The sequence below is a fragment of the Eptatretus burgeri genome, chromosome 4 (assembly GCF_056783735.1).
Source record: "Eptatretus burgeri isolate ZD-2024b chromosome 4, Ebu_testis_v1, whole genome shotgun sequence".
Taxonomy (NCBI): Eukaryota; Metazoa; Chordata; class Myxini; order Myxiniformes; family Myxinidae; genus Eptatretus; species Eptatretus burgeri.
Window position 1 is genome coordinate 11,804,435 of NC_140964.1, and position 26,167 is coordinate 11,830,601.

Sequence of the window (26,167 nt, forward strand, 5' to 3'; positions counted from 1 at the left end):
TGATGGTTCACTAAAGTTTAAATAACACGATTTTGATCAGGTGTCCCAACTTGTACTTGTTCAAGCTGCTCAGGGAGGAAAGATTTCCAGCTGCAAAGCAATCGGCCAAATGGAAGGCACATTTAGAGTGTAAAAGGCCGAGTGAAATGCGATGGTGTGCGCGCACCGCAAGAATGCAGCAGCTTGGGGGTAAAATGCCAACAAAACAAGGTATTTTTATTGGCCAGTTGGGGGAGGTGGGGTTTGGAGAATAACAGGTGTTCTGGTCATATATTTACGAAGAGGATCTCATTTCAAAACGAACCGTATCAATCTGCCGTTAACGATACACAAGGGTAACCACAATGCTCTCAGATACACGTGGTAAAGGTAAAAAGCCCTCTTTGTGACTTGTATGCAAATGCTCTCCAATAATGAATGAAAGCTCGTTTAATTAAACATCGTATACATGAATTTCTGAACAAATCTTGCATGCAGGTATTTTAATAGGTAATAATTGTGCTCGTAACATGAGCTGTGCGAATAAGGGGAATGCAGTTTGGCTGCTTGTTTGAAATATTTTAATGAGATTTTTATTTTGGTATTTTTAATACAGCTGCCTTCAGGAAACTTTCACCAAACATGCCAACTTGAAAATGCGCCTTCATGCTCTAACGATGGAGTCGGTCTGTGAAATACACATTCGCGCAAAAAAAATATGAGGGTATGAGCACTTTGATCATGAACCGTGGGAGGCAGGCACTCTTCGTGGCTCCTCACTTGTCATGTTATATCATGAGACCTTTGTTATACAATGGCATAAATCATATTTCAAAGCAAAACTTTTGCAACGTCAAGAAAGTGGAAAATGATAAACACAAAGTTTCAGACTATACTACAACTACTATTACTACAACTACGACTACATTTAACAACCCCAATTATTTATTCCAAGAAAGAAATTGAAAATGTATATTTAGAGTAATTCACATGCACACACATGCCATATTCTCGGTTGGTCGGGGAACGTTTTTGGCCCAAGTCCTTCACGAACAGGCTGGCCAGGCTTAACGCTCCACTGTCGGCAATTTCTGCAGGGACGTTTCAATTATTTTCAGGGCGATACGCCTACTCTTCACGACAGACATCACAGAATCTTTAAAATTGACCAATTAATGTCAACATACCGGAAACCAGGCTAAATGTCCCTCCGAGGTTTGATGCACTTTATGATGCATCTGCCTGCAAAGCACCAATATGACAGTTTATAGATGGGCCAGGAATAAAACTCAAAGGTAAGTGTGTTACCTTTGCCCCAATCCACATTACATTTCAAAATTGAACTTCATTGAATTTGCTTTTCAAACCACTAGACCCCTTAATGGAGGGAAATGCAGTTAAAATACCAGTGGAATCATTTACTGATAGCTTTTATCAACCGAAAGTTGATAATGTAATGCTGTAAAAGGCACATGCCTGGTGTTGGCTTAATGGTTCGGGTGGTGGGCTTGGGATTCTATGATCCTGAGTTCAAAACCAACTCGGCTGTTGAATTTATACCAGGTGGGGTTGACTCTGCCTGTCATCCTTCCGAGGTCGGCAAAATGAGTGTCAGCTTGCTGGTATCCTGTGTCGGAGTGGCGACCCATCCAGGATTGTGTCCAATAGCCGAGGAGTCTGCTTCGGCAGCACCAAAGGCTCCACACAGAGTGTGGTCCTAATGGATGGATGGATGGATGGAACAGGCATGGGAAACGAAGTAAAGCTGACGTTTTGGGTGTTAGTCCTTTGAGGCAGGGCTCTCTTGCTCCAACGAAGGGTTAATGCCCGAAACATCAGCTTTACTTTACTTCCCATGGCAGTTAGCATGACCTTTGTCAACTCTTAGTTGATAAAATCTTTCATCATATTCAGACTGACAGGAGCCTTGACAACATCTACAGTATTTCTCAAAATAATTTAACAACTTCATGTTACACTTATAAAGCAGTTATATACATACGTAGTTACAGAGAACTGAATAATCCCTTTGAGTGAACTATACGTCGTTCTTCTTCATTTGTATGGAGCACAACACTCTAGGGTAGCATCATTAGCTGAGGTTGCGGCTGTGCCATTGATGCAATGCCCTCTTCTGGTTAGGGCAGGAATTTTGGAATTTGTTTATGGTGCTGGCAATAGCTCACCTCCTCTTCACGAAGGACACCATGGGATATTTCATGTCCACCAACTAATGCCGGCAGACGAGACACCAGTTTAACATCTATCCGAGGGACGACACGCACATTGATGAATCACCTTGCCTGTGAAGCACCGGGATGACATTTTATCGCTGGGTCGGGATTCAAACCAAGGCTAGACGGCTTTTAGGCGAGTGTGCGTACTTCTAGGCCATCTTATTAGCCATATACGGAGTTTATGGGATGTAAATGATTGCATTACATGGGTCGTAATTTCCTCTAACATTTATACATGTTAGGATCTCCTGGTATCTCACAAAGAGTCGTTATTGCCGCTCTCAATTAATGTCCACTAGTTATCAAGAATACCATGTAATTTCAATCAGAATTCCAACCATTCAGTAGATTTGCTGGTCACCTTCAAAACCTCCACCATGAATGATGTATATACAGACATTGTACAATATGTGTTTCATTGCTATTATAGATTTTACGTCAAAATTAAGTGTATGATTAGTTTTCGAAAAGCCGAACCCTAACTCGAATGCCTTAGCTATAAATGAGTTGAAGTGAGCTCACGGTTCTTAGCAATACTCTTAATAATACTCGTCATATTTACCTTCGCATTCTGCGAAAGGTTATGTTTTGGTCGGCGTGTATTTATTTATTACCTTCGCATTCTGCGAAAGGTTATGTTTTGGTCGGCGTGTATGTATTTATTTATTTGTAATCTTGTGATTCGTATAACTCAAAAGGTATTAAACCGAATTGCATGAAATTTGGTGGGATGATTGGTTATTAGCCAGGAAGCATTCGATTAGATTTTGGGATCGTTCGGGTCAAAGGTCAAGGTCAAGGTCACGAAAAGGTCAAAATCGTCTTTTTATGATAACACGGTCAATTTTTATTCAATTTGCATGCAACTAACGCCAAAATGTTCAGAATTCAACGCCTCATCTTGTGATATGCAATATGACACAATGACGCCCATACTCTTGTTACCGGTTAGGGGTCAAAGGTCAGGGGGGTCACGACCTTGAAAACGAGATTACCTTCTCTTGTTGAAACGTTGTATTCACCGAGCTTGCGAGTGAAAACTTGCCAAAACGACGTGAGTTGATTGTTGTTTAGTCCGTAGCCCCCGAAAGTCGGGGGGGGGGTCATGACATTATAGATATGTGGTTTGTGTCATAAGACCATTCATATGAAACCAGTTCCCCACACTCATAACAAGAACAAAAAAAGTAGTGGCGGCGAAGGTATGCACTCTATGAGTGCTCGTTCTAGTTTATTTATTTATTTATTTGTAATCTTGTGATTCGTATCACTCAAAAAGTATTAAACTGAATTGCATGAAATTTGGTGGGATGATTGGTTATTAGCCAGGAAGCATTCGATTAGATTTTGGGATCGTTCGGGTCAAAGGTCAAGGTCACGAAAAGGTCAAAATCGTCTTTTTACGATAACACGGTCAATTTTTATTCAATTTGCATGCAACTAACGCAAAATGTTCAGAATTCAACGCCTCATCTTGTGATATGCAATATGACACAATGACGCCCATACTCTTGTTACCGGTTAGGGGTCAAAGGTCAGGGGGGTCACGACCTTGAAAAATATGCAGTTTTTGTCATAACGCGGTCAATTCTTGTCCGCTTCACATGAACCCAGCACCAAAATGTTCAGAATATAATGCCCAATCTTGTAACACAATGACGTCATAACACATGTCACCGGTTGGGGTAAAATGTCGGGGGGGGGGTCACGCCCTTGAAAAATATGCGGTTTTCGGCATAACTCAGTCAATTCTTATTCGATTTGCATGAAACCAGCATCAAACGAGATTACCTTCTCTTGTTGAAACGTTATATTCACCGAGCTTGCGAGTGAAGACTCGCCAAAACGACGTGAGTTGATTGTTGTTTAGTCCGTAGCCCCCGAAAGTCGGGGGGGGGGTCATGACATTATAGATATGTGGTTTGTGTCATAAGACCATTCATATGAAACCAGTTCCCCACACTCATACCAAGAACAAAAAAGTAGTGGCGGCGAAGGTATGCGCTGCTCTATGAGTGCCCGTTCTAGTCTTACATGGAATGAATGGCGCTTTTCCACTGGCACGTGTTTCGTTCATGCTCTAGAACCGTATAACAAAAGATGCAGCGTTCAAGTATCTACTGCAATTTAAATAAAAGAATGATTTTAAAGTTGATAAAAGTTTTTTTTCAGAAGTTTAGCACGATTGAAGCAGTCTAATACATCACCCTTATTTAACCTATCCAAGAACTGCGAAACAGGTTTCTCAAGGTGACAAGGAGGTGACTTGTGTTCTGCAGTGTTCAAGTACATATATAAATCAATTTAAATTAAGTAAAGATTATTAAATAAATAAATAAATATATATATATATATATATATATATTAATTCCAGAATGTACTGTTGTTTTACAACAGTTGATTTGGTGTCTTACACCACCCATTCAAACATGTTAAATTAGTTATTCATGCTTGTTGTTTATGTCCTTTATTGGTTCACGAAAAAATATTTTCACGAAAAAAATAAGTGACCACTATATTCGTTATTGGTGTCTGTCTGTCTGTCTGTCCTGAGCATAGCTCCATGGGTTTTGATCCGATCCTGATGAAATTTTGGTGGGAGGTTTAGATCATGATCTAGTTGTGTTTTCCTGAGAATGGGCATGGTGCGCCCATTATGGGTGGAGCCACGACCCAAAAACGTGTTTTTAGGGGGTAGCCGATTTCAATTTGCATCTTCTCCTCGGGGTGTGTCGAATCTGACAGGGGTTTTGGTATTTGGTTAGCCCAATGGCACCTGCATAGCCCCACGTAGCTCAATTTTTCATTTTTGTCCCAAGGTCAAGGTCACAAGGTCACAAACTTAGAAAATTGCGAATTGTGTTTTTAGGGGGTAGCCGATTTCAATTTGCATCTTCTCCTAGGAGGTTTGTCGAATCTGGCAGGGGTTTCGGTATTTGGTTAGCCCAATGGCACCTGCATAGCCCCACAGAGCTCGATTCTTCATTTTCGTCCCAAGGTCAAGGTCACAAGGTCACGAACTTAGAAAATTGCGAATTTTGACAAAAATCATATGACCGCCCAAACTTTGAGAGCTCGGATGAGAATATTTTTTTATGCATAATCTTGAGGTCATTCCCCACCTAAAGTCTTGAAACCATTTTGCTCTATCTCGAACACCTTGCGCGTGGCGCCCCCTTCAAGTTTGTTTTTACGCTGATTTCATCAAAGTATGGATAATCCGAGGAGTGCGAAATGCCATATAGCCTATATGACGTTGTATTGTTCCTGGAATGTTCCAGAGGAAATTTTGCACCAAAGGTCATAATCCTTGACCTTTGACCTTTAAAGTTCACAAAGGTCAAATTTTCAAAGTTATGGGAATCGAACCGGGTTTTCGACCTTCTTCGACAAACTAATTCCAATAAGCTATAGTACGTATCCTGTTTACTTATTTTAATGTCCACAACATTGTTTTGTGACCTTTAAAGGTTATGCAAAGGTCTAATTTTTAAAGTTGTTGAACGAAACTGGGTTTTCGACATTTTGCAGCTCATAACCTGTCACTTGTACCACATCATGTTGATCATTTTTATAACTTGGTCAAACATTATCACATTGTCTCATCCTTGACTTCTGAAACAATCTACATTGTCAAATACCGCTAGTGAACCATCATCGTCTTCAGACTTGTGTTATCTTTAAAAACAGTAAATTTCCTGTTTGGAATGATTTTCAATTTTGTTTCATTGCCAGGCAGGCAGACAGAGTAAAAAAATGATCTCACCTTCTCTACGCATGTGTGATCAGGATGAATTCAGAGCCAAAGTACTGTTAAACAGCAGACTTGTCTTCCTATTCATGTTCCAAATATAACATATGATTTAAATATGCTGTTCCTCGATTATAAAGTGACGTTTTTAAACAGACAGAACGGACGGACATGAACCATTTGCTTAACCAAGCTGTTCGATTTGCATACGTGGAGTAATGATTTACACCGCTCTATAACTATCACCACCAAAAATACATATGCATTGCTTTCAGTGAGACGAATAAGAAACAAGCTATTTTACTCTAAATATACATTTACAATTTCTTTCTTCGAATAAAGTTTATGGCAAACCCTCACCAATCCCTTCAAAGGGGCTGCGGAGCCACTTGGTCGACAATCGGGCCAGGCGGACCTCAGGCACACACTCGCGCTCCCCGTGATAATCTCAATAACCATTTAAACACATCAAGTCATCGCCATTTTACGGGAAGAGAGCAAAAGACTTGCGGCTCATTCTTCCCAAAGTGATAGCAATGACTTAGGCGGACTGTGACGAGCTCAAATTTCACCATCGCAAGCCGTATTCGACCTTTCCTTACCTGCCGCATGTGATTAGGCACTCCACCTGTCCATCGTCACAGCGAGTGGGCAGGTGTCCGGGTCAGGTGAGGGTTCCTGTTTAGATGAAATTTGGGAACTGGAAATCTGGAAGAACAACGAGACCCGCAGGGATTTGCTCGAGCCCTCAACTGCCCTTACGAGGGCACATGTGTAAAGGCGTTGGGAAAGTGAGGAAAAGTTACAGCCTCAGCAACAAAAAACTTTATCACATTATCCCCTCCCTATCCCCAAAGTGAAAATAATGAATCGCATAATAATGCCAAAATGTGCAAAGACAAATATAGTCGACCAATAAAAAAAACAAAAACACATGAAACCTAAATCATCCATAACATTTGAATTCACGAGCTTCATATAGTTTTACACAACAGCAAGGAAGGGGGTTCACACCCACAGCTGTGTGTCATAAAAAACATTCTTTAAACGCACTTCAATTTTCTCCGAACTGAGAAGAGTATTACAGAAGCAGGTTCGGCAAACTTTCCTGCCACTAACTACCCAACCGGTAACTACCCCTTCAACTAAATGTATCGGTGAGCTGAAGCTGGGAAGAGGAATGATTTTGTACATCCCAGGACCACGATATTGCTCTATGTGGAGATCCACAGATGTGAAACAAACCAGCTTTAGGCTTTCTCAACTACTTGAGGAACTTGGACTCACGATTCAGTCAGGTATATGCAACGCATGGCCATTGGTTGCAGAATTTATCGAAGCGTTGCTGTGTTTCTGATGCAGTGCCCCTCAAAGATTGGGGGAAGGAACTTCAGAATGTAACTGTGGCAGGGTGATACAGTGGCCTACTCTTTTCAAAAAGGCAACCCAGGGATCCTTAACATCCACTGGCAAATGCTAACAGAAGGGACAGCAGAAATAACATCCCCCTCTGAAGGACAGCAACTCAGATATCACTGGGAAATATAATCCTTGTGCTTGACAAGGAGTGAAAACAGAACATTTTATTCACAGGGCTTTTAAAAATAATCTTTACACAAAAGGCAATCCCATTAAGTTCTGCATCGTCATGGTAGAGATTTCCAGAGGGAGGATCGAAGAATACTTAGCAGGTGTTAATCTGTCGAAGTCAAAGGGATTGCTTTACTCAACAGGTTTGCTCACAGAGTGAGCAATAAGCCATTAACAAATCTGACATGCGTGAAAACGGAAGAAGCTGTGGCAAAGAGGGCATTCAACAGGTTAAAATCCAGTGGATCTATAGAGCGTTTGAAAACATGCACCACAGTCGCCAACTCTTCGTTGACGTGAGCTGCAGAAGCCATCATCGGCTCAGGTGGACAAACAAACCGCATGGGCTCCTCGAATCTCACGATTGGGCTTTGGGGAGACGAGTCACTCGGCACCTAGCACCTGCAAAAGGCCTCGGAGCCTGGACCGAGAGCAGAAACATCATCTCATGAACTGAAGAGCTGTCCAACGAGGCGGCTGTCCCTGCTTTCAACCAGCGATTCCACGACTCCCATGGCCCGGCTTACCACTTCCTGCCCCGTCTCACCCTGAGGATGATACGATGGTAAAAATTGATTGACCAATGCCACGCCATTATTTATTTGTGTTGCATTTTACATTGCGATACATCATATATCTATCAGTCATGTTTTAAAATCAAAGCAATAATAAGAGCAGCTTCCAAAAATGAGTGCTCTGTAAATGGGTATGAAGTTACCACTTAGTCCTGAAAAAGTAATTTGATGTTTGAGGTGAATAGTGATACAGTCGTAATGCTCAGCAACTTCACAAATCCCCTCCCACCGCCTTCCCGTATCTCTTTTCCTGACTCTTCGAGGTTGTTGTGTTTTGGAAATCTATCGAGAAATGACTCTTTAGTCACCCTGTTGTACTTGATTTGCTCTGAACAAGCATGTGATCGTGCGTTTTGTAAACTAGGCCTGTCAGGGTTACTGCATTCAAAGACCACCCAGAGGGACTATATGAAGAACATTAAGCAGTGCCTTCCATCCATTTGAACAGACAGAGTGCACGCACGCACTATGTCACAGCTGGGAACCTGCTGGTCTGCTAATTAGGGCACAGAGGAAGGGAGTAAACTCTCAACCCCTGGTGCTACAACACCCCAATTGGAATGGTTCCTCGGTGGCTCAAATAAAAGTACCCACTTGGCCTCAAACTAAATATAACAGCATGAACGGGTAAAGTAGATGATGATGATGATGACGATGACAATGATGATTCCATGGTAGCCTCAGCTCATGAAACAAAATTTTGAATAATTATGAATTTATATACGATGAACTAATGCCAAAAATGGCAACATGGTGTAGCAGCTAGCATGGGCCTCTTTGGAGATTAAATGGGATTAGGAAACAAAAACATTACACAATGACTACAGGAGGGTTGTGTGGGGAAGGGATGTTGGATAAGAGGGAAAAGAGTGATATTTGAGGGATTTGTCGATTCTACATTTGTTGTCAATAAGCTTTTGTGCTGGATCAAGAACATTTGGGAAAAATGGGTCGAGCATGAAGCAGGTTTGCATGAGAGAGAGTTGAAAACATCGGACCGTCTGTCCTGACGCTCACCTGGATCAGGAGCAAGTCACTGACACCCCCCCCCCCCCACAGACCTCCTTAAACCCTGAATTTTTTTTGATGCCATGAACAAACACGGGTGATGAAGGTTGTGGTCAAGTTTCATTGAAATTGTGTGTGTAGTTTGGAGAAGAGAGCAAATACCTATTTGGGGAGGTCAAAAACTCTCCCGTAAACCCCCTTAATGAGTGCAGATTTTGATGCGGTCAATAAACCTTGGTACGTCATGGGTGATGAAGGTTGGAGTCAAGTTTCATTAAAATTGTGCGTGTCGTTTCTGAGAAGAGAGCAAATACTTATTTTGTCAGGTCAATCACCATCCTACCCCACCCTCACCAATAGACAGCTTGGTCAATGAGCGCAGATTTTGATGTGGTTGATAAACTTTGGTACATGATTGGCAATTAAGGTTGTGGTGAAGTTTCATCAAAATGTTGTTTGTTGTTCAGAGAAGAGAGCAAATACCTCTTTTGGTGTGTGTGTGTGGGGGGGGGGGTGGAGTCAAAACATCCCCGTAGACCCCATCAATGAGCAGATGTTGTTGTGTTCGATACACTTTGGTCCATCACAGGTGATGAATGTTGTGGTCAAGTTTAATCAAAATCGTGTGTGTAGTTTTGGAGGAGACAAGAAATACATATTTTGGGGAGGAAAACCGCCCCCCCCACCTGTAGACCCCCTAAATGAGTGCAGATGTTGATGTGGTCGATGATACACTTTGGTCCATCACAGGTGATGAATGTTGTGGTCAAGTTTCATCAAAATTGTGCGTGTAGTTTCGGAGAAGAGAGCAAATACCTATTTTGAGGGGGGGGGGGTCCAAAACCATCTGTTGACCCCCTTCATGAGTGTATATTTTGATGTGGTCAAAACACTTTCATTAGGCATCAGATATGAAGCTTGTAGCTAAGTTTCATAAAAATCATGTAGTTCAAGCGATAATGACTAAAATGTTTACGGACTGACTGACACTGCTCGATCGCATGAGCTCCCTGGATCTACGTTCCAGGTGAGCTAAAAATGAAGCATAGTGAGTTGGAGTCTGTTGGACGCCATCATGTGTGGTCACGTGACTGCAACATACAAATGGTGAGACCCACCCTGAGTGACTCCTATGTGCAAGATTAACCGTAGACCACTTCTGACCAGAATGACTGCACTGTGGTAACAACGTGTGACAAAATCCGGTAACGGGCCGATTCGGAAACGCGCATTTAATGCGCTATTAAAAGATCAACTCGACACTTCTCATCCATGTCAGCCTCCGCCACGGTTTTATCAGAACCACGGTTATATTCGTCGCATGGTCAGGATTGTTTAACCTCAACATGGGGCCGTTCAAAAATTTCGTAACACCATTTTTTTTTTTAGGGAGGAGGGTACCGTGTGTGCTGACAAACAGACGGGGGTAGCCTCCGTCAACCCTCAGTGGTGGAGGTAATAATTGTACACTGAAGACATGTGGAAGCATTCACTCTGATGGGGGCCCCATAATGTTTATGGTACAGCCAGGTATAAATCCTGTGTGTACATGTGTGCTCAATCCCAGAGAATACCTACTTTTCACACACAAGCTTAGTCATGACTACAAACAAAGAGCCAGGGCAAATTTGAAGTACCCTTGCAATTACATCCAATAAGTCGGAGTTCAAAAAGGTCAAACCACAATTTCAGATGCTATTCTAAAATATTGACAATAGCTTCGTTCCTATTAAAGACGTGTTTAAGTCGTGCGAGATCATAGTGAACAAGATATTGACACAGGGCCGCGTTGCCCTCATGAGGAATGCAAGTTGTTATGATCGAGATGACCAACCTCTGAAGAGTTGACCAGCAGGCCGTACACCAGCACGCCCTTCTCTTGAGCAGACAGAGCCAAGCTTCTATCACAGGGGAAGGCCCCGTGCAGTTCGGAAAGCAATGAAGGATGTGCAAACAACACCTGAAACCAATGCCAAAAAGGTATTTCTTCATAATATAAGAGCACACTAAAGATTTGATTGCCAACAATATATGTATATAATGGAGCAAGTGTACCTATTATCCAGCCACCAACGGCACCTTTTATGACGTAATAAACAAACAACGTTTATCCTTGTTGATTGTGTTCCTGTGAGAGCATAATGAAATAAATTGCATCCGTGTTGGTCGTACCCAGGATCAGGTCATGGGCACAACCCCTAAATTAATCAGCAGCAAAAATAATGACTGGTGAGCTGAAAAAGATTAAAAGTTGGACAATTTGGACCCTTAACACCAGCGTAGTGAAGATCTCGAAGAGATCATCTTTGCTGGACTAGCCACACGTCTAAATTATTTTCCGAATCTGGACAGACTGTCTATTAGTCCTTCCTCGAATGAAGATATACCTTCATGTGCGGATCTCAGTTGTTGACTTCCCTCCTTGCACTCAAGGCGATTGTCCATCAACACCTCAGCTATGATTGTTTGTGATATTCTTTGGTTCAGTGCCCTAAATTGATTCTCGATCCACACAACCTCATTAATGTCTTAAGGGGAGAGTGGGGCAAGATGGTCCCTCTTTTGGTTTTGTCCGTTTTGCCGTCAGATGATTTGCCAGCCAAACACCATTCGTTAGTCCATCTATCGCCCCAAGTAACTGCCCAATTTCGAGAATATTAGAGATCATTGAATGTCTATAAAAGCCAATTCAAAATTTGTGGTCAAAATGCTCAACTTGCTCCACCCCTGGGGCAAGTCGATCATCACTATGGGGAAAGATTATCATGGTCCTAAGGAAACACGAGGACAGTCTAAATAAGCGATGTGTTAGAATTTTAATGAACGGAAAAGAATTCTTCATTTATATATATATCCATCGAGGATACCAACATAATATTTCCAAAACATTGTCCCGTACACAACCGGATACGAACGTCCATTTTCATGTCATTTATCTTTGTGTTCCAGTCTTAATGTCTAAATTCGCAACTCCCACTGACCGAGATCAATTTTGAATACCAGTTCCTTTGATTTTCTCTGGCTTCCCTTTAAAAATTTGGGTGGAGCTAGTTTTTTTAACGATGTCCTCCTTGGAAAAAGTCCCATAATCTGTCTCGTCCATGATGAACGTAGGTCGATCGAAGTTCACATGAGAAGGTACTTTGCGGAGAAAGACTCCCTCATATCCAACGTCGTCGATTGCCTCTATACTACACGCGCTATGCACAGAATTGATCGCGCTTTTTTCCCCATCTATTTTTGTAATTACAGTCTCCTTCAATAATATCATTATCCTCAACTGGCTCTGAATTTTCGTCTAGAATCTGGAAATCACCAGCATCAGCATCATCCGATGATTCACTGTCTAACTGTAGGCCTACACGTTTTCGTGATTTCGTTTCCTTGAACAGCTTTTTAGGTTTCGTCTGGGCAGATTTGGCGGCTCTACGGGCCTTGGAATCGCTCTTTTTCTGCTCTAGTTGTTTTCTGGCTTCCATCTCGGCTGCGATTGCATTTCTCACGGGTGTATCCGTGAGAATCCTGGTCATGCCTTTCTTTCTTCCACCTTTCGTTTTCCTGGGAGCTGCTTACGGAAATGGAATAATATCGGATGGCGAGACATACGCATTGTTACCCTGGCTACTGTTTGAACCAGATGCTGTTGGTGTTGGTTCCGACGTTGAAGTTCTGTCTGGAGAATCCTGTACCTCATCGGCTCCAGTGTTTTGTACAGCTGTATTGTCGGTATTCACCGTATCGGTGGGGTTTGGCCTGTCTGTTACGTTCGAAGGTGCAAAATCTATATCAAAGAATAGATTTCGATTGAACGGATATATCCCAGTGCTGGCGATCACCTGATCAACTTGCCCCACAACCAAGTGATCATCGTGCCCCACCGCCGCCATTTTTACAAAATTGTCTGGCATTCATAAATTACAGCAATGAGCAAGGCAAATCATACACGCAATATGGGCATATAAGCTACATATCTACCTATGTACAGATACCATTCCTACTACACTTATTCATAGAGATAATACGTACTCACCGATGATTCGAAAATTTTCTTTTTCAGGAGGAAAATGATGTTTTTCTGATAAAACGAACGCAGCATTTTTTCTCGTCATGCGCCTTCCACAGTGGAATTATAGTTATTCGATCTATCGTTGAGTGGCACCACTGTCCAATGTGAGCTTTATTGGAGTCGTGAGAGGGGGTGATCATCATGCCCCAAGGATCATCTTGCCCCACTCTCCCTCCTACTCGTCTCGTACCACTTGTCCTTTGACCGTCTCACTAGTTCAGGCTCGATGACTTGATTTGAGGACAGAAATAATCGATGGTGTCTCTATCATCTGATTATAATTCACTTGTCATGCACTCGCATATGACCAAGTGCATACACTTCATCAATAAAACAAGGAGAACATCATCAGTGATGTCTCAAGAGGTGTTCGGTTCATGGACCGTGTGAGCATCTCACAAGTACATTTGCTTTTAATTCAAGATGTAGGTTCATGGAAGAGCTCGGTAGGAGAGGATAAAAAGGCAGGACAGGAAGGGAGGGGATCAATGAACAGGAAGAAAATAAAGGAGAGGAAGCACAATAACCCGCAAGCACGAGGATTGGGTTGAATAAGTTTGTGGTTCCTGGAATCACATTTTCTGTGAAACACCAAATCGGTATTTATTCACACTCGGGGAAACGTTTCAAAATGATAATCAGATGGATTCTTATTAACGGCGTTTGTGTTTCGGCTTTTTCAGGTTCGCATCAGTCCTCGCAGGGACATGGCAGTGCCGCTGATGCAGTGCCCCCTGTAGGTTAGAGGAAGAATTCGTAATTAGTTCAGGGTGTCGGCGATAGCTCGTTTCCTCTTCGCGAAGGACACCGTGGGATCTTTAACATCGACCGACTAATACCGGCAGACGGGACGCGGTTTAACGTCCTTTTGAGGTACGGCACAGACATCGATGCCTGCCTTCCCATGCCACACAGCTATCGTGTTACAAACTGGAGAAAGGAGAGAGTGATGGACGGACCATCGATGTGCTAAAAAAACTACACTGGGTTGGGCAGGAGGAACACCGCATTAAATCAATCTGGTTGATCTCATTGGCTTTCGTTGATAGTTTTGGCTTGGATGCTAATACTGCAGGACAGAGCTCACGACGAACAACAAAAAGTTCACTTTCTTACCAATATTAGCACGACTGGAAGATGTCGCCATTGCTTGTGTTCAAGAACCTTGTTCAGCAGGGCAGCACTCTCTAGATCCTGCTTCTGATCAGCAAACTGGTGCAAAGTAGGGATGTAACAGTGACACTAGGACAAGTAGGTATTCAAAAATATATATATATTTTTTTAACATGGTCTACTGGAACATCACGTAAAGACCAGAAATCGTGAAATTGGGACACAAAACAAAATGGCCATTCACCCAAGGTAGTCTTGTTTAAATGATGTGACACACACAGGATTGCATGTTGGTCAACCAGTCAACACTTCTCCTGAAGGACAGTGTAACAAACACTGCTGTATGCACATAATACCTCCAGCATCAGGGATTAAAAGGAATGTTGAAACATAAAGAGTTAGCGTTTGTGAAACATGCCACCGGATCGATGCTGTCATGGCCGATGTACAGAAGATGTACTCACCTGCACGCAAATGAAGTTGAAGATATTGGTCTGTTCGGACATAAAGGTGGAATTTCTGGCTTCATTCTGAAGATGAAAAGACAATCCAAACTAAACTTTAATAAATGCATTGTATTCCACAGGTATTGCCACTTAAGGGTTAATCACGTGCAAACAGAACCAACACTCCGCACCCCCCACCTCATCTCACCCTTTCAGGTTTATCCAGTAACCATCCAAACCCTAAGATCTTTGCTGAATTACATTCCTCAACCCACCATCCGCCCTCACCCCCCAGAAACAACCCAGCAAACTCATCCGCTCATATACCCTCTCCCCAGAACCTCCAGGTTTCCTTTTTCTCTCAATTCCTGTCCATTTGTTTCTCCTCACGTCCATCCGTGCTCCTTGCTTTGTACGTCCAAGACATCTCCATGAACTTTGATTTTGAGTCAAGGTTATTATTTATCGATATGCAGCCTGTGGCTGCTTGGCTGCATCATTTTCTAGGGGCGAGGCTGTGCCGCTGATGCAAGGCCCCCCGTTACCAGCACGCTGGTACTCATTTTGCCGACCTCGGAAGGATGACAGGCTGAGTTAATCCTACCTAGTGTTAATTCAACGGCATGACAGGGGCTTGAACTAAAGTCCCCAAGATCTTAAGCCAAGCACCTTAACCGTGAAGCCAACACCAGGCCTTTTGAGTCAAAGTGAACATTAGAGTACATACACCCAGTTTATTGCTGCTCACACAATGTCAATGGTGGCTCATACAATATATTTCTTACTCTGTACACCATACCTCCTATCCACAGGAATGTGTGCACGCACACACACACACCAACATAATTGACTATAAACGTGTCACAAAGTGTAGTGAATCTATAATAACAAAGCTACTACCCAATGGAAGTTGTACAATCAGTACAATAACGCTGCCATTTCACCACAATGGTGGAATTTCCTTTTTCCTTTAACTTCACGATAAATGGGCCTTCAATTCAATTCTTAATTGACGAAACAAGTTGATAAATCATGTTTTCGTTAAGCTGCCAAATTATTTATTTCACATGAAATGATCAAGTCAAACCAAGGCTCGTGCTGGAGTTCCTTTCAAAATCCGTCTGACTCGTCTGGAAGCATTTACAAAACCTTCAAACCTTGATATGGTTTATATTGGTCTTATCCTTGTGAGTGCTGGCACATGACTGGCATTATGGGAGTAGATATTAATCTTTTAAATCTCTGATTTAAAAAAAAAAAAAATTCTTCTCCACGTTATCATCCTTTCCCTTTTACAGTGTTCTCAAGGCATAAGAAAGAGCCAGTTCTGCTCAGGAGAATTGTGGTGGAAGATGTACCATGTGAAAGTTACACTGCACAGTGCGGTGAGCCGCGGTTATCGGGTCAGCCGAGATGTCAGGAATGGCTTTGAGCCTCACCAGAGCAAAACGTCTTCCCAGAGCACTCTTCAGCTCTGCAGCAGGTCCGCAGAGACGATCCTCTTGGCATAGCCAGCACATGTCCTTAGCAAGGGCATCTGCACGTCGGTAAACCACCGTGTGTGTATCGGTACACAGTACAGTGAAATGAATCGGTAAATTGTTTATGCTCATTCCGTATATAGTAAGCAAGTATTACCTAACCCGTAAGTCAAATACACAATATTCTCAGAAGCATAAAATTTGCAAAATTTTTCTTTCACTTTCATGAGAGGAAGCAGTACATCTTTGTAAGGAAAACACAAACGGCAAACTGTTGTGATAAATCCAACACTGTCTGACTTTCTGCAAAAGGATTTGTTGGTCCAAGTGCAGCACGTTTGTTCACCGGTCTCGCATCGAGCAAAGCTGATACAAACACAAAGCTGCCTTTATTGTCAGTGCGCTCCATTTTTCTGTTTGTCTTCTCTTTCTGTTCCATTATATCTTCGACATCTTGAGAATGGAACATGATATAGCCACAAAACTTGGCAGACAATATGGGGACCCATGGGGAGTGTTATTTGGTGGGGGGAATTGGAGGTTCTTTATATCGGGGTCTGACTGTGAATATCGGTCAGCCCTATGGGGGGGGGCATTGAGGATTTATCGTTAAAAAATTGTCTTTATATTTTATAAAATGTTCAATTGAGGGAGGATTTGGAATAGTGGTGAGGAGAGAATCTCTGTAACAACTTGAGTGAGTGATCACCGCCAAACTTGGTAGGGATAGTGCAGGCCCCAATGGGGTTTAATGATGAAAAAGTGAAATTATTAGCTTTAATCGATTTTGAGATTTATTGGGGAAAGGGGGGGGGCAGGGGTGAGTGGGGAAGAAAGATGGGGGTGGGATTTGGAATAGAGGGAATTTAACAACTTTAATTGGTGGTGAACAAACTTTTCCAGGATAGTGTGGGCCAAATGGGGAGTATAATTATGGGGGGGGGGGGGGATTTGGAAAGGGATAGAGGTTAGTTATGTTTGCTGTCTTGAGAACAGTGGGGGCGTAGCACGTGGACCCCCCTAGTGTTTGGAACTTGTTGATTTCACTTTCCTGGCGCACTGCCATTTTTAACGATACCTCGTCCCTCCTTAATAGTGCTTTTTTATGCAGTAACCCACATATGGGGTCCTTACATACACATCCGAACGTTAAAGAAATCTCTATCCATCTCAATCTTAATCCCTACCCAATACATGATGAATCTTTAACGGCCACAATTATTCCTACATCGTGGGGTTGGTCAGGGAGAGCCCTTGGCCTAAAACTTTCACGAACCAGCTACGCGGCCTGACGTTTGACTGAGTCGGTTGGAACAGGGATTCGGAATTTGTTCAGGGTGCGGGCGACAGATATTCGTGAAAGATTTAACATCCACCAACTGATGGCAGCAGATGGAACGTCCAGTTAAAAATCCATCCTGAGATGGCACACACATTCATGTCTCACCCTGCCTGCGAAACACCGGGATGACAGTTAATAGCTGGATCGACTGGGTCGAGATTCTAACACAGGTGAGTGTGCATACCTCTAGGCTATAGTGTTAGCCGCCTCCCCATACATGTAAATTAAACAGCAACATGTATATCGATTTTGACTCAAAGAAAGCTTCGCTTAAATGTTCTTTTCTTCCTGGAGGTACAATTTCAGGAAAAAGTAACAAGTCATCAATAAACAACAGGTTATGAACAAGGCTGAGCAAGGCATGTGATCCAAATATAAAATACTGCTGTAATGAATTACCCGTTACTTCCGGGAACCCCCCCCCCCCACCTTTCATCAAACCTTCTGCAGCATGCAAATCTTTTTTATATGTAACCTGCGGCACAAAAGAGAATTATTATTCATGAATGAAGAGTTTTAAAAAGTTGGATATTATTACTTATGAGAATAGATTCAGAGAAATCTCCAAAAGCAAAACTGCGAATGTGAACCTGAACTTTATGTCACACACGTAGCTCAAGCGATATTTTTGTACTCGGAAAAATTCACAATCTTCACTAAGATTCAAAAAATTGACCTGACCAATCCTTAGACATTTTTTTTAAAGCATTTAGAGACATCAGGACAAACAGGGGGTGGGGAGAGAGAAGGTAAGTGAGAGGGTTGGGAGGCGGGTTGGGGTTTGGAGTGAGATGGTGGTTGGGGTGAGGGGTGGTGGGAAGCGGGAGTATGTGAAATGACAATATCTCTGTCTTTTGATTAAACCCACAAGCGAAGCGATTGTTGTTATTGTGCAACGCATTCCACACAGACGAGGACGCAAAACATTCAAATTTCACAAACCTTGATGCAACCGAGTTTGAATCAACCTTAGCGAAATCAATCAACTGCGAAAAGTGAAAACAGAATTTAAGTTGAACTTTAGTAAAAAAAAAAAAAACAATTTGAAAACCCCTCCCATTGAGTCAAACGTCAGGGTCGCATGGGCTGAGCAGACCAATCACAGCAATGACATAAGTGTGAGGAGAATGAGGAGGAGAAAACAATTTGAAAAGCCCTCCTATTGACAGAGTCAAACGTCGGGGTAGTAAACTACAGCGAAGTCGATGAGCCGCTATCGCAAATCCCCACACTTCCCACCTGAAGCAAAGTTGAAAGACAGCATAGAGAGTTCCACCAGGAATGACCCAATTTCAAATTGTGCTATAAAAGTTTTTGTTTTTTTCCCCCCATTTTGATCCCATAACCCAAAGTATTTTCAAATTACAACGAGCACTTTGTAGAGGTGAAAGATCAGAATTGGGTTCAAAAATTAGTGACATAACCGCACGATTTCAGAAACGATTCCTGTGGAATCTGGTCCATGCCTTCCAGAGGTCTGGAGAGCCAGGTAGCAGGCGGCTCCGGGTACCAGCATACTTCAATGCCACATGGAGGCATTCCGTGCCAAAGTCGAGTTCGTACTCTGAGCACTGCAAGGACAGCACACCAGATGCTCAGTAATGTACCCATGCTGACTTACAAGCTGCAGGAAATGGCTCATCGGTCACTACCATTAAAGTAAAAAGCTCATCCAATGAGTCATTTTGTTGTGATATCAAAATGAACAGCGGCAGAGAAACAGACATTGTCTGCAAGCTCACTCACCTTCAGGTATGCACCGTGAATGACAGTGAAACGAAAAGCTTGGGGCATCTCACTGGCACGATATTTGGATCGCTCTAGAGAGTCTTCCAGGAGACCTTCACCGTCGACTTTGACCACAGTAGAAACCAGTGGTCTCACAACCCCTGCTGCCTGAATGTAGAACAAACATCAAACTTGGGTAAAATATTGAGTGAAAAGGTAATCATGAAAATTGGCAAAAGTTATGATGAAAATGTTTTAGCTACTGGGGAAAACAACAAAATAAACATACAATACAGTGTGTGTGTGTGTGTGTGTGTGTGTGTGTGTGTGTGTGTGTGTGTGTGTGTGTGTGTGTGTGTGTGTGTGTGTGTGTGTGTGTGTGTGTGTGTGTGTGTGTGTGTGTGTGTGTGTGTGTGTGTGTACACATCCTCAAGGTTCAAACTCACCCCACACTCCATTGCTGCGTTCACTACGGCCATCATAGTCTCAGTTTCTACAAAGGGCCGGACGGCATCATGAATGATCACAATGTCGGGTGGTCCTGACGCTCTTTTAGAGAGCAGATCGAGACCACTGAGGATAGAACGATGGCGACTGGACCCTGCTTGGGCAAGGGTCACCTTGGTGTACCTGGAGCTTTTCAAAATGGAGCGTGCCTCGTTGGTGTGCTCCGCTGTAACCACCACAACCACTTCTTCGATCCAGGGCACACTGAGCAGAAGATGGAACTCAAACTATAATCCATACAATAACTGCTTTAACAAAACATTGTACACATCAGAATGGCAATTTGGTGTTTTCTAATTCTGTAATCTCACATGATCTCATTCATTTTGCTGACATCATCAATACAAGAAAAATCCTCAAACTGTTTTTTTGCATTAATTTACAATACACATGCGCTCCCCAGGGGAGCAACCAGGGGGTGAGGGAACTGTTTTTCCATTGAACAAAGTGAGGTTTTAAAAGCAATTGGTTCACTCTCTGTCTGTCTGTCTGTCTGTCTTCAGATGTCAATCTATGATAGAGGAACTACTTAATTTAAACAACATATTATATTTTGAACATTTGAGAACATGAATCGAAGCACGAATCGGAACATGAACCTGCAGTTTAGTGGTACTTTGGTTCTGAATTTGGTAAATTGTATGGAATCTCATCCCGAGTGTGCATGCACAGAGGAGTAAGGTAAGTGTTTTAATCCGGCAGTCAAACAAAATTGAAAATCATTCCAAACAGGAAACTTACTGTGTTTAGGGATGTCATAGGGGACACAAACAACAGGCATGATTAACTAATTTAACATGTCAAATAAAGTGATGTAAAGGACGGTGCAACAAAGGTGGTAAACTTCTGAAAAACAGCCTTTAAAGTTTTTGTTTTTTTTCTCCAAAGCCTATAAAACTTTTATTTTATTTCAATTGATTATATATTTGAACACTAGCCTGGTGTTGGCTTAGTGGTTAGGGTGGTGGCTTGGGATCCCAGGGTCCTGAGTTCAAGCCCCGTTGTCTGCTGAATTAACACCAGGGGGTTGACTCAGCCTGTCATCCTTCCTAGGTCGGCGAAATGAGTGCCAGTGTACTGGTCCCGGTGTATGCCCCGGTTAGAATAGGTGTACCATATCCCTGTGTGTCGTAAGAGGCGACCAGGGTTGGCGTCAGGAAGGGCATCCGGCCATAAAACATTGCCTCAAGAAAAAGCCAAACCCCAGCACAGCAGGGAAAAATGGCTGTAAAAACGGTCATTATATATTTGAACACTGTGTAGCACAAATCACCTTCTTGGCACTTCCAAAAAGCTCCAGTTTGGTAAGACTTGGGAAAAAGATTACGTCATTTTACACTATCTCAACCAATCAAATTTGTCACTCAGGCTCTTAGCGTCGGGGAATATCGAGATTCAGACAAAATTGTGGCTCACAGGAAATATAGATTGTGCTCAGAGACTCAAAGCAAGAGTTGAAAAGACCCTTCTCATGTCCTTTTTCTCAAGACCGTGGAGTATGGTGTTCTATGAACTCTCGTTATTGTTAATGCTATTATTAATATTATTATTTTGTCATAATGTTAACATTATTATTATCCATTGCCAGCGGACAGAATTGATTAATTTATGGTGTAATTTTTACTTCCCGTAGATGTGAGGACCAGCGACTCTTAGCCTATACATTGCCCATATGTTGGTATACACTATACATGTATATGTCCAATTTTCACAAGTATTAAAACAATGCTACCAACCATGAGGAATGAGGTTATGCATTGAATACAGCTCACAATCGGGCATTAAAGATGTAGGGGGCAATGCTGCATGTCACACTTGAAGCCATGCCTGGGAGAAATCAAATACGAGGCCCCCAAGATATGTTATAAACAATCTATATACAATTCATATTTAACATTCTTATGGTGATATTTTTTTATAAAAAAATCTAACATATTTCTAACCACTGACTCACTGACTGACTGAATGACAGATATTAAAGATTGGTACCTTCCGGGTGACGCAGATAGCTGAAATTTTGCGTGCTCATTGACAATTTAAAAAAAAAAAAAAAAAAAAAAAAAAATCAGAATTGTAACAAAGCAACCGTCAATGAAAATATAAATAAATGAAAATAAATAAATGGAAAAAAAGAACAAAAAAAAAAAACTAGAGGGGGAGCACTCGGGAGAGTGCAAAACCTCCGCTGCCAATACTGCTGGGTCACTCAAGTGAACCTTATATCTTATTCATTAAATATGATGTCAACAGTGCTGACAGAGTTATAGTTCTTTTCTGCAACATTTTTTTTTTGGGGGGGGGGTTGGAAATCACTTAAAACATGTAGAAATGCAAAAAAAAGAAATCAAAATTTTGTTGAACAAGAAGTTTCAAAAAAAAAATTTTTCTCTAACAATTTTTTTTTGGGGGGGGGGGAGGTTGGAAAACACTTAAAATATGTAGAAATGCAAAAAACATTTTCTTCTCGAAATTTTTTTTGGTGGGGGGGGGGTTGAAATTCACTTAAAACGTAGAAATGCAAAAAAAATATTTTTTTCTCTAACAATTTTTTTGGGGGAGGGGGGGGTGGAAATCACTTAAAACACGTAGAAATGCAATAAAAAAAATTTCTCTAACTATTTTTTTTTGGGGGGGGGGGACGAAGTCCAAAATTTAATGGCATGATCCTTGGACCATACCTAACCCCCCCCCCACCAAGTTTCGTCGAAATCCGTCGCGGAGTTTTTCCGTAATACTGTTCAAAAACAAACAAACAAACAGAAAGGGGTGAAAACAGTAACCTCCATCCATCTTCGAAGATGGCGGAGGTTAACAAATGCAGGTGAGTGACCCAAGACAATGGGGAAGCATAGTTTGTTATTGCTTACAAGGTGTAAGCATACCCCGTTAGTTTACATATATATATAGTTTTATGAATATCAATTTATTGTTATACTTTAATAGAGTTGGGGTGTTCTCACATGATTTTGGGGAGGCAATCAGAGCATCTTAACATTTACAAACACTTACATTGCCGGTGTCACGTTAACAAGAAGAAGGGTACTCGGCAGAGCGCATACCTCCGCCACATAATGTCTGATCCACGAGAACATATCGGGCCAATTACATGTTTGAAATATCATGCTATACAGGACTATATCATTTTTGGCCCGATCTCTCAATGGTGAAGGATCACTTTAAAAATTAAATAATTATCGTATCCAGATCCGGATTTGGATCTTCACCAAAATCTAATCAGTTCGTCCTTGTCACACACCTAACGTGTCCACCAAGTTTCATCCGGATCCGTCTACAACTTTTTGAGATATCCTGTACACAGACAAACAAATAAAGACAGACAGACAGACAGGGGGTGAAAACATAATCTCCTTCACCTTCGGTGGTGGAGGTAACAAGACGTTGAAGCTGTGTGTGCATCATGACAACACTAAAACGATCTGACATGACACTGGGCAGTGTGTTTTTCCCATTTCAATCACCAACGGCAGTTCCTGTTCTGAGTGGACCTCTCCATCAGGTAAGCATGTACCACGTGCCACGGTCCACATCACGAACACCAGACGTCATGTACACGTCATGACGTCACGCATGTACGCACTTTAAAATACCGAGTTGATGCATTTCCTCCTTGGGTTGTCCTTACAATATTCTTTTTATTTATCTAGATCATCAAATGGAACCATCGACTCGGACCTCGAAAGACGAAGGATGTATTAGGAAGAGGAAAGAAATGGAACGGGGAAAGAAAACTTGAGGGAGGAAAGGGAAAGAAAGAAAGAAAACATGAGGGGGGAAAGGGAATGAAATAATGAAAACTTGAGGGGGGAAAGGGAAAGAAATAATGAAAACTTGAGGGGGGAAAGGGAATGAAATAATGAAAACTTGAGGGGGAAAGGGAATGAAATAATGAAAACTTGAGGGGGAAAGGGAATGAAATAATGAAAACTTGAGGGGGAAAGGGAATGAAATAATGAATACTTGTGGGGGGAAAAGGAAAGAAATAATGAAAACTTGAGGGGGGAAAGAAAGAAAGAAAGAAAACTTGAGGGGGGAAAGAAAGAAAGAAAGAAAACTTGAGGGGGGAAAGGGAATGAAATAATGAAAACTTGAGGGGGGAAAGAAAGAAAGAAAGAAAGAAAACTTGAGGGGGGAAAGGGAATGAAATAATGAAAACTTGAGGGGGAAAGAAAGAAAGAAAGAAAACTTGAGGGGGAAAGAAAGAAAGAAAGAAAGAACTCTTGAGGGGGAAAGGGAATGAAATAATGAAAACTTGAGGGGGAAAGAAAGAAAGAAAGAAAACTTGAGGGGGAAAGAAAGAAAGAAAGAAAGAAAGAAAGAAAGAAAGAAAGAAAGAAAGAACTCTTGAGGGGGAAAGGGAATGAAATAATGAAAACTTGAGGGGAAAGAAAGAAAGAAAGAAAACTTGAGGGGGAAAGAAAGAAAGAAAGAAAGAACTCTTGAGGGGGAAAGGGAATGAAATAATGAAAACTTGAGGGGGAAAGAAAGAAAGAAAGAAAACTTGAGGGGGAAAGAAAGAAAGAAAGAAAACTTGAGGGGGGAAAGGGAATGAAATAATGAAAACTTGAGGGGGGAAAGAGAAAGAAAGAAAGAAAACTTGAGGGGGGAAAGAGAAAAGGGAAAGAAAGAAAACTTGAGGAATACGGTGAAGGAATGAAAATAAGTTGAGGAATTTGGCGAAGGGGAAGGTAAAGGAGAAATAAAACGAAATTAGACGAAGGAAGAATGAATCGACGATGGAACAAAATAGAAGGAATAATTATAGGGATGGAAAATCCAAGGAAGAGAAAAGAAAAGGATGAATCCGGGAAGAATAAGAAGAAAGATAAGTAATTAAAAGAATAACCAACAGAGTTTAAATGAAGAGGAAGAAGAGGATATAGATTGAGAATGTTCAAAGTGAAGGACAAAGGAGTGGGGCGGCAGCGGCACCTGTCGAAAACAATCAGAGTGTGCGAGAACAAGGCTCGGCCGAGCAGAGAGCAAAACTGTTTGGGTTTGGGTGCTCGGAGACGCTCGCCGCAACCACCAGCGGGGAGAACAGCGGAAACTCGAACCCCGAGTGGGGTCCCGTCCATTGTGAGGCGTCTGTCTGGAATGCCTGCCCTGAGGGCAGTCTGTCCAACATGTCCGCCCTGAGGGCTCTTTCTCCCCGTCTCTCCTGCTGCCCCCCAGCGGGATCGGCTCCAGTTGTTCATTTCCTCTTGATAATAATATGAAGTTGTTGTGTTGTTGTTTTTTTTGGCGGTGGGGTGTGGCTGTCCTTGGATGGACGTGTGACGTGATTGCGTTACGTTGACGCAAACTTCGGCCGAAATAAACACAGTCACGAACTACATTGTCATGAGTGTCACAAAATGGATGAAGAATAATGAAGGCAATCCCTGGGTGTCGTCAACTCGCCTTTTGGCAATAAAATTTTCATGGCATCAAAATTAGGGTTGGATCCAGAACATGTTGAAGGGTAACGTGATGAACGAGACGAGGATAATTGATCTCACTCCTTGTGACCAAAGAGAGCATCCACCACATAGTGTGAAGTAGAGAGTTGGATCAAACGCTCAACTGGTAACGCCCCCTCCTTCCTCCCTCCTCCATCCTCCCTCCCCCATCCTCCCTCCTCCATCCTCCTGACCGGATTTCATTGGGAGTTGAGACTAGAGTTTCACTGCAGTCCTGGTGGAGTAATTAAATCGGAGATCTCTAATGGAGCATGACCACACATCACAACCCAAAGGGAGCATTTACAGGTGTTTCCATGGATTTGTAAAAGTTTATATCAACACCAGTCTTGAACAGCTCTGATTATTCCTTCAGGCTTCGTCAGCAACACGAGAGTGGTTTGTCCAAGCTTTGAGCTTCTGTTCTTGTGTATGGCAGCTCGGCTGCCGGGGTAGTAGCTATCATTTCTTGGAAGCGCGGCTGTACCGTTGATGCTGTGCCCCTCCACCAGTACACTGGTACTCATTTCGCCGACTTCGAAAGGATGACTGGCTGTCAACCCCACCTGCTGTTAATTCAGCAGCCAACGGGGCTCGAACTCGGGACTCGACGATCCTCAACCAATCACTGTCGCCGCGAAGCCAACACTGCGCTTAAGCTTTTAGAAAATAAGAAACTTCCTGCAGCCAAAGGTAAAACAAAGATAGTATAATAATATGAATATCTATCTATAATTCCAGCAGTGTGTGTGTGTGTGTGTGTGTGTGTGTGTGTGTGTGTGTGTGTGTGTGTGTGTGTGTGTGTGTGTGTGTCTGTGTGTGTCTGTGTGTGTGTGTCTGTGTGTGTGTCTGTCTGTGTGTCTGTGTCTGTGTGTCTGTGTGTGT

The 26,167-nt window shown here is 42.3% G+C and overlaps 1 protein-coding gene across 5 annotated transcripts; it reads right to left on the reverse strand.

Moving 5' to 3' along the window:
* Positions 1-546: 546 nt before the first annotated feature.
* CRPPA (CDP-L-ribitol pyrophosphorylase A) lies at positions 547-25,051 on the reverse strand. 5 transcript variants are annotated; one of them, XR_015057061.1, is made up of 11 exons: positions 24,774-25,050; positions 19,763-20,027; positions 19,335-19,484; positions 19,055-19,159; positions 18,018-18,063; positions 16,124-16,302; positions 14,784-14,849; positions 14,323-14,418; positions 10,975-11,100; positions 6,570-8,105; positions 547-667 (listed from the first exon to the last, which is right to left on the reverse strand). XR_015057061.1 is itself a non-coding variant. In XM_085876947.1 (10 exons), the coding sequence occupies exons 1-10, from the start codon at positions 25,037-25,039 to the stop codon at positions 8,004-8,006; spliced, it is 1,401 nt and encodes a 466-aa protein (XP_085733073.1). In that variant the 5' UTR covers positions 25,040-25,050; the 3' UTR covers positions 547-8,003. The 5 variants fall into 5 exon arrangements, 3 of the variants coding, with proteins under 3 accessions (XP_085733073.1, XP_085733074.1, XP_085733075.1); XR_015057060.1 differs by having other exon boundaries at positions 980-8,105; XM_085876947.1 differs by having other exon boundaries at positions 547-8,105.
* Positions 25,052-26,167: the final 1,116 nt, after the last annotated feature.